The sequence below is a fragment of the Aplysia californica genome, unplaced genomic scaffold, assembly GCF_000002075.1.
Source record: "Aplysia californica isolate F4 #8 unplaced genomic scaffold, AplCal3.0 scaffold00321, whole genome shotgun sequence".
Lineage (NCBI taxonomy): Eukaryota > Metazoa > Mollusca > Gastropoda > Aplysiida > Aplysiidae > Aplysia > Aplysia californica.
This window is the reverse complement of record NW_004797591.1, coordinates 718,567-726,985: the sequence shown is the minus strand read 5'-3', so window position 1 is coordinate 726,985 and position 8,419 is coordinate 718,567. Positions and strand designations below refer to the sequence as shown.

The following is an 8,419-nucleotide window of genomic DNA, read 5'->3' as shown; positions in this document are numbered from 1 at the left end:
TTAAAGGATGTTATAAGAATATGACATTAACTTTTGCTTCATTCCTAAATTCAAATAAATCAAAATCTATCTAAAAATGTAATGCAGATTTAGCAGTTCCAATCTGTGCTCCAATAACTGTTCATGAATGTCTCTCCTGTAGGGAGTTCCACATTGTACAAAAACAGTTAAAGATTATTTGATCCAACATTTACAAACATAATAAGATAACTTCACCCTTTAAAAAAAATTATATTAGCTTTAGAAACAGCAATACAAACAACCATATTCAACAGCTAAACTTATACTTGCATTTGCCCAAAGAATCTTTAAAGTCAGATTTTTAAATTACTTTTTTAGTAGAGGTTTTACGGCACTCGCAACTGCATACGGTCATATGAGTGCCAAGGGGTGAATGTCAACAGAGAAGTCCTTACAGGGAATTGGGCTTACTCTGCTCACCTCTCTAGGTTCAACAGCACAAAGTCTACTTTGGCTATCAAGGCACCCTGGAAATAGTGGGTCACAAGAGAGTGACAAACATACAAAAGAAGTAGAGGAAAATGACAATAGTAAGGATGAGGAAAGAAAAAGCAGCAATTCTCTGTTGCAATTCCGGCACAGTCATGAGCATGACATTGATGAATCAGCTCATTTAAAACTCTACTGAGCAACAGAACATTGTAATGTCCCCACTTTGGGAATGGCTTAAAGACACTTCAATCAGTAGCACAGCCCCTAGGGGGGGTCCAAAGTCAGATTTACAAAGACACAATGACATCGACATATTATATAAACTATAGCATGATGAATTCAGGAACAGGAATATTGATTGTTTGCTCATATTAAGGAACATATTCATTAAACTTGGAAGCTGGCACTTCAACTAAATTACAAGCTACATTAGATGAAAAGTCACACACCAGAACCAATAATATATGTCTCCTCCAAAGCTGTAACATCCTTAATATCTCAATGAAAACACTGAATACATTATAGAAAATTGATTCCATAACATTTTAATGGATATGTTTAACTTATATACGTTTGTTATATTGTTTCTTTTTTTTTTTAACAATCAAAACACTTTTAAGTTCTGAAACACAAAATATCTCCATATCTCAACAAACCAAAAGCTGGAAACAGTTGAAAATGTCATCCCCGTCCCCAAAAACATAACCAACAATATACTCCATCAGGCAGTCCAAAAATCCAGTCTGACATTCCAATTAAGTGTATTATGGGTAGGTCTAAATATGACCATGAAACTTACGAAGGCAAATGAAAAACAAAAAGCTAAATTTATATAAAAACATTTAAGACCCTGAAAACCAGAAACATGAAAACCCCAAATGTCATTTTGAATATTTACGGCAAATAAATATGATACAACAAAGGATTACAGATGAGGCTGCAATGAAATTAGGTAAAAATAACCAAGCCTGATTCTGATACTAAAACTTTGCCGCTACATAAATAAGAGGAAAAAAAGACCAAAGGTTAATAGGTGGCATTTTAGAGTCCCAGATAACACTAGTGTAATGATTGTGTTTGTGTACAGAAGGAAGGAGAAGCCAAGCCTCAGTGAACTAATATGCAGGGTGTACAGACAGACAAAGAGCAGTTGGTGAGTCAGTGCAGAGACATGGTTGGCTTCTTTCACTATTAAAGAAGACTCATTATTCCACTACTCTTTAATTTTTGCTGTCCCTGTTGGCACAAACATTTTTTAATGTAAAAGTGTTGCAGATCCCATTGAAGAAAAAAAAGTTGCTGATTTGAGGGAATTTTTGGTATGCAGTTCGGGGAAGGGGGGGACTACAGGTTTCTCAGTGTCTATTATGTTGGTACCAGAGACGTACCACTGTATTGAGTGCAGTCAAGACGCACATCACAATACGGAAGCCATGTTCATTCAGCCATCAGAATAACATCAATAACAAAGACAATAGAAGGCAGTGTCCGGAGCCAGAGAGAAAGAATCCCTGCAATAAGCACCCTTACACATGTGTATGGTAAATTGTAAACTCCCCAAAAAATGTAAATGACAGGCTGGAGAGAACCCAATAACAATAGTTTTTCTAAAATCCATAGACATTAGAACTGATCTGACAGAATTTAATTTCAGCAACAATGAGAGGCTGTAAAGAAAGACTTTTTGTGGCCACTTCAATTTATATACTTACTGCTAAACATAGCACAAGGACAGAATTCTTACTTTGCCATGCACGTATAAAGCAAGTCCTTAATTCATTCTTTTTTAAAGAATATACATTGCAAATAATGCTCTACACAATGGAATGAACAAATGTAATATGAGCACAGTGCGTCATGACTCTTCAGAGTTTGATGAGGGAGTGGCTATGGAGCGATGGGACATTATCTCGTCCCCTTGATACCCATTCCTTTCTACATTTTGAACTTGACCATTCGACAGACCAGAGTTCCCAATTTGTGAGAAGCTCATGACCTTTTTGAGGCTCTGCAACCCAGATTTATTCTCCGTGTACCGAGCCCAGATGTAGCCGATGCCGCCAGACAGGTTCATGCTGATCCCAACGAAAGTAGCCATATTGTGAGATACGCCTCCAAATGTCACCAAGCCAAGAAGAGTCTGAACGAGTGCCTTCAGGCCACCGACGACACTAGTGGTCAAGGCGCTGGTCAAACTGGTACAGAGGAACAGAGAGTAATTCAGCAGCATGCCCACGCTGATGGCCATGAAGAACATTAACAGAAACTGAAGTTCTGTCAATTTGGGATAACTATGCACCGCGAACAGTTCCCCGTTAACCAGCGCTACAAGTGTTAGCAAAGGCAAAGTGTTGAAGCTGTTGAGCTGAAGCGTCTCCACCACAGATACATGACGCTCCGAGAACTTCTGCACCAGCAGGAGGTACAGGGCCTGCGTGAAGTTGCTGCCAATGCCACAGATATAGGCAGTCAAGTTGAAGCCAAGGTCACCATAACCTTCATGATGGAAGAAGAGAAAAGATCACTACCAGTACAAGAAATTTTAAAAAAATTCTTTTAAATATTTTCATAATAATAATAGTATTAATAATAATAATAATAATAAAAATAATAATAATAATTATGTATTAATGATGATGACGATGATGACGATGATATTAAAAAATCACTTCTATAGTGCCCACTCCCTGGTGGCTCTAGTCCCTTCACAATATTATACAATTTCAGCAACTTACACGATGATACGTTTCATGCATGCTGGTCCATTCAAATTTTAACAACCCTTTTAAATACATAATATATGCATAAACAGCAAGTAATAAGTGTTCAGGGCCTGTGCTTCTGGTTTATACAAAAAAATAATTATTGTTACTCTATGTTTTCTATTAACATGAATAGGTGTGAGGCATGGACAACAATGAAGTTTACTTAGAAGAACCAATTTGTTAAAATTCTGCCAGACAAAAAGTCCTCACACCCCCACAGAAGGAATATTTTCAACAGGAAAAATTCAGGAATCTTAATATATGTACCTTGAAATAGAACACTGTAGGCACAACACCCATTAAAAGTCAATATCTCAATTTGTACAAAACTAGCTCAAACAATACATGTTTAAAATTACTCTCAACCAGCCTTCAACATACACATATGGAAAGGAAACATCACTTACCTTTAACACCTTGGCTCCAACCAACAGTTTTTTTTCTTATATCTTACCTGCTATGACGCATCCAGTTGTCAACAACACGACAGCTGACGTAGTTTTTCGAGACGGAAAGCCTTTTTTAAGCACAATCACAGACAAAAGCATGGTAGAAAGTGGAACACATCTCTTAAGCACACCGTACATCGCAATGTTCATGTGTGAAAGAGCCGTCAGTGCTAAAACAGCATTGGTCCCATAAAAAAACGAGGGTGCCGCAAATGACAAACCCCTTTTTAGGGTGAATGCCTGCAGTTCAATGATCCGGAATATGCTCAACAACTCCAGTACCACGATAGTAAAAATCATCTGAGCCACCATGATAGTCACTGGATAATCAAAGTCGAGAGTGTCCATCAGAGCTTTGGAGACAAACGCAGAGGAAACAGAGCATACGCCATAGAACACAGCAGCCACAATGCCTTTGAAGGCCGTCTCCAAGCTGCGACTGTCCTCAGAACTTATCTCCAGGATTACTGTTTTACTTTTATCCATGGTGATGAGCAGGCCAGGATAACAAATATATGCCAAAGATATCTGAAATGAGAAGGAAAAAAAATACTGATCAGTTGAAGGAGATTCTGCTGGCTTTCAAGTCTCTCTATTGCTGGTACAGATCTCTCATCGTGTTACAGCATAGCAAAAAATAGATATAGATCTATATATCCAACAGCTACGTAAACCCATTAAAACAACTATTTTTTTTTTAATTGATCACTTGAAAACACAGAAAGAAAAACAAGAGAGCAGCTTGTTTAAAATCTTAGTCCTAGCTTTCTCTATTGTTGAAAAACATCCCTGCTATACAACTATAGCAGATAAAGAGACACATGGAGAAACATTTATATTCTCTAAAATAAGTCATTTCAAATCTTCCAAAGCATATGTTTTCACAAGAAAAATTTTTTTTAATAAACGAGAGAGAGAGAGAGAGAGAGAGAGAGAGAAAGGGGGGAGAGAGAGAGAGAGAGAGAGAGACAGACAGACAGAGAGAGAGAGAGAGAGAGAGAGAGAGAGAGAGAGAGAGAGAGAGAGAGAGAGAGAGAGAGAGAGAGAGAGAGAGAGAGAGAGAGAGAGAGAGAGAGAGAGAGAGAGAGAGAGAGAGAGAGAGTGAGAGAGAGAGAGAGAGAGAGAGAGAGAGATCAAAACCTACCTTAAGAAAATAGTTGAAAAGTTGACGCTACACGCAGCATGTAGTTTACATTTATATGCTTTTGTCTGTGATTGTGCTACAGCATAAAATATTTAGAATTATTTCCTGGGTTTGCTAAACAATACACAAACTCTTGATATTTGTTAATCTATCAGACAAAAAAAAATACTTTACAATTTCCTCTCAGATAATTGTTTTAAACACCTGGCCTATTTCACACTGCACTTATTATTATGGAACTAATGCAAAGTGTAGCACAGCTTTAACACTTTATGGCTATTGGACTATTGATCTCAAGGCTGTTCTCGTGTTTAGATTTCCTCCCCTTCCTGTTGTTGCTATAAAACACTATGAGCAGAAAGGAAGGAAAGGGTCTTTTTCTTTTTGCGAAACAGTAAAAAATCTTAAAACACAGGTTTACAACTGCCTAATTTTTCATTAACAATATTATATTATAACATAGCTATTACATTATAGATTTTCTTAGAGCTTCCATTTTTCCTGATTATGGCAAGCTGTCACACAACAAAATACATTACAGTATGCAAAAACAAAATAACTCTTAACTGTTCTAGTAAATTAATATGTGGCATAAAATGCATTTTCATACAGGTATTAACTTTTATTAAGAGATTCCTAACACAATGCAGAAAACTGCGATTGTCAAACTGGCTTAAAAATTAATGAACATGTGTGTACATAAAACATAGTATTATAAATATATATGTATATTATATTTATAAAAATTTCTATTAAAAAAATAGTCACACAGCGAGCCTGGCCAGGCGTTCACTAAAAATATAGAACGCAATAAAAACTCATGAACGGTCATAATAAAAATGAAACTTGAATAGTTAGAAACATTCTATAAAAACATTCGCTCTCTATAAATAGAACAACATTTCCATTCTCTCCGTCTTTGTCTTTCTCTCTCTCTCTCTCTGTCTCTCCCTCTCTCTGTGTGTCTCTCTCTTTCTCATTCCCACACACTATTTCTTCAGTCTCTCAGTCAGGCATACACATGCATGTATAACAGTATCGTTTTGACAGGTATGCATTTGTGAATAGAAATGCTTCAACTGTTTGTGGAAAATGTGAATGGTAGAGGCACTTTTTATTTTATATGGGAGTTTGTTCCATACATGGAGACCAAATAAAAAAGAACACTTGCGGTATGTTTTGTAATTTTGTTTTGGGGTTCTAAGAATTAGATTGTCAGTGGCTGATCTAATGGCTCAGGGTGGGTGATATAATTCCAGGAATTGTTTTAGATAAATAGGTGCAGTACATTTAAAACAGAAAAAGGCTGTTTTATATTTGATCCTTTATTTTACTGGAAGCCAGTGCAGTTCTTTCAGAATTGGTATTACATGCGATGATTTCCTTTGTTTCATTATCAATTTTGCTGCACTTGAAATTTTGATGGTTTTTCGGCTGTCAAACCGGATAAAATAGCACTACAGTAAAAAGATTTACTACCTTAAGCATCCATGAAATTTACACTAGGCCAAACATTACACTACTCATCCATCATTAACTACAGCATGCACATCTGGTGCGATATCAAGTGGGACAGATATATTGATCACTTGCGTATTATCAAAGGATCACAGGATACAATGTAACACTCTTCTCCACCTTTCTCGTCCTTGCCCTCAAGCGAACACTCAAATACGGTAGTAAAAAATAGGCACGATATGAAACTACCAGGGTCATAAACTGCTAGCCAGGTTTCTTGAACTCTTGCCTAAGGTCACCCATTGATTGAGTATTTTGTTACAGTTAAAAGAAACATTTTTAAACTCCAGCTGACCATCCTATTTTTTTATATTGGGCGGGTAGAGAGCACAGAGCACTTTGCCTCAATGGCTTTCTTTTTTTTTGGGGGGGGGGGGAGTAAACAGACACACATCAATACAATAACGGTCATTTTGTGCTGGGAAAGAGTAAGATTGTAGACAGACAGACAAAAACACCAGACGGAAAGAAAAAAAGTAGGACCAGCCATTGGAGCCCTCCTACCACTTGTGTTTCTATTGCCAAAGAAATGACTAGCTTGTAATGTGTGCACATCTTTAGATATCTTGATTTTGAGCAATTTCACACCTAATCTAATAGCTGGATTTATGCAAACTAGCATGCTGACATTGGTGACAATTTGCCCCTCTATTTCTTACAAATTGCTGAAACCAGTGTTTTCTTGGTATGAATGTAAAGCCTTACTTGACCATCTGATTGAACTAACATTAAAAGCAATTGAAAAGTTTGTTACATATGCAATTTTCCTCATCTTTTTTATTGCCAGTCCACTTGACCATATATCTACAGTGATAATCTGTTCTCCAATAAATCCCAACTTAGAGACCATGGCCTACCTGTGCTTTGTCAATTGGTTAGGGTTAAGGTTCCGGTAAGGATTTGAGTTTGGGTTTGGGAGGTTAGGGTAGCCAGACTGCACAACATCGTTATCAAGGGAAATTATTCTGCAGCAACTGTAACTAGATATGCTTTGCCAGATCACAGGATTGTCTGAATCTCTACAAAATACGGGTGGGGAGGTGGGATGGGCAGGAAGGAAGCCAATCAGTGACAAGAAGACAAAGCGTATGTATTCTGCCATAAGCCGACAGAACGCCTTTTTAAAATTTTGGCGCCATTTTTTTTAATTTGCTAAATTGAAAGTCTGATCAGTTACCCTACTTGTGTGAAAAAAGCAAAATGAAACCGATACTAGTTTTTTTACCAAATTACAATTCAAATTTCTGAATAATTCTATTTTTAAATGGTTAGCTGTGACATCCCGAGTGTCAAACTTGAGGGGCGCTCCGTCATTCCAGAGAGAAATAAAAGGCCAGTCGGTGCACAACAACACTTTTCAATCACGGATTAAAGATACTCTAAGAAGCCTTTTGATTTTGATTTCTTTTTCATGTGATTTGCCTATCACTAAAATGTACTCGTAGGGATTTGTGTTTGGTTATCTATAAATAACCCAGATATTGAGATAATCTCATAATAATGCAAAGAGGGCCTTTTTTCACGGTGAGACTGTATGGGAGAGTAAAATTCAGAAAAAAATAAATGAGATGGACTTGATAATCACTTTTTAAAATAAAATACATAATTTCATTGAAATCTTTTGCAGTGCGTCGCCCAAACAGTATGTCTAGATTTAGCACCGCTGACAATAAGGCACTCGTATCGGCCCTCTGGAATCAGGAATGTGACTGGGAAGCTACTTGAAGCCTCAACTGAAATTCTAGCACACACCTTCAAGGCTGGTTGAACGGAAAAGAACTACTGTCGATGTTGTTGAGATGAGAGTATTTAAAGTAGTCACCCAGGCATTACTACCCACCAACAAGACCGGCGAAATATTCTGACCCATTTGCGAACCGATGCCAAATAACATGTGCAAGAGCAGCAGCAGGGGATCATGGAAGATGGGGTGCTGTGTAACAAAACACCATTGTCAATCAACGCCAATTTTAGGAAATATTGTGAACATTTAAAATAACGAAGTGTATACAGACCCGGTAACCGGGAACTAAGTCACGAAGTATACAGACCTGGTAGGGGAACTCTTTTGTGATTTCGGAAAGTTTCAG

General features: G+C 37.3%; 1 protein-coding gene across 1 annotated transcript in view; it reads right to left on the bottom strand.

The window, feature by feature from the left end:
• Positions 1-1,041: 1,041 nt before the first annotated feature.
• LOC101852423 (UDP-galactose/UDP-glucose transporter 7) overlaps positions 1,042-8,419 on the bottom strand; it is an 11,170-nt gene continuing 3,792 nt past the window's right edge. The window contains exons 2-3 of the mRNA XM_005102331.3: positions 3,673-4,195; positions 1,042-2,949 (exon numbers count right to left, since the gene is read on the bottom strand). Of these exons, the coding sequence (XP_005102388.1) occupies positions 2,309-2,949; positions 3,673-4,153 (1,122 nt within the window). The 5' untranslated portion in view covers positions 4,154-4,195 and the 3' untranslated portion in view covers positions 1,042-2,308. The remainder of the gene's footprint in view (positions 2,950-3,672; positions 4,196-8,419) is intronic.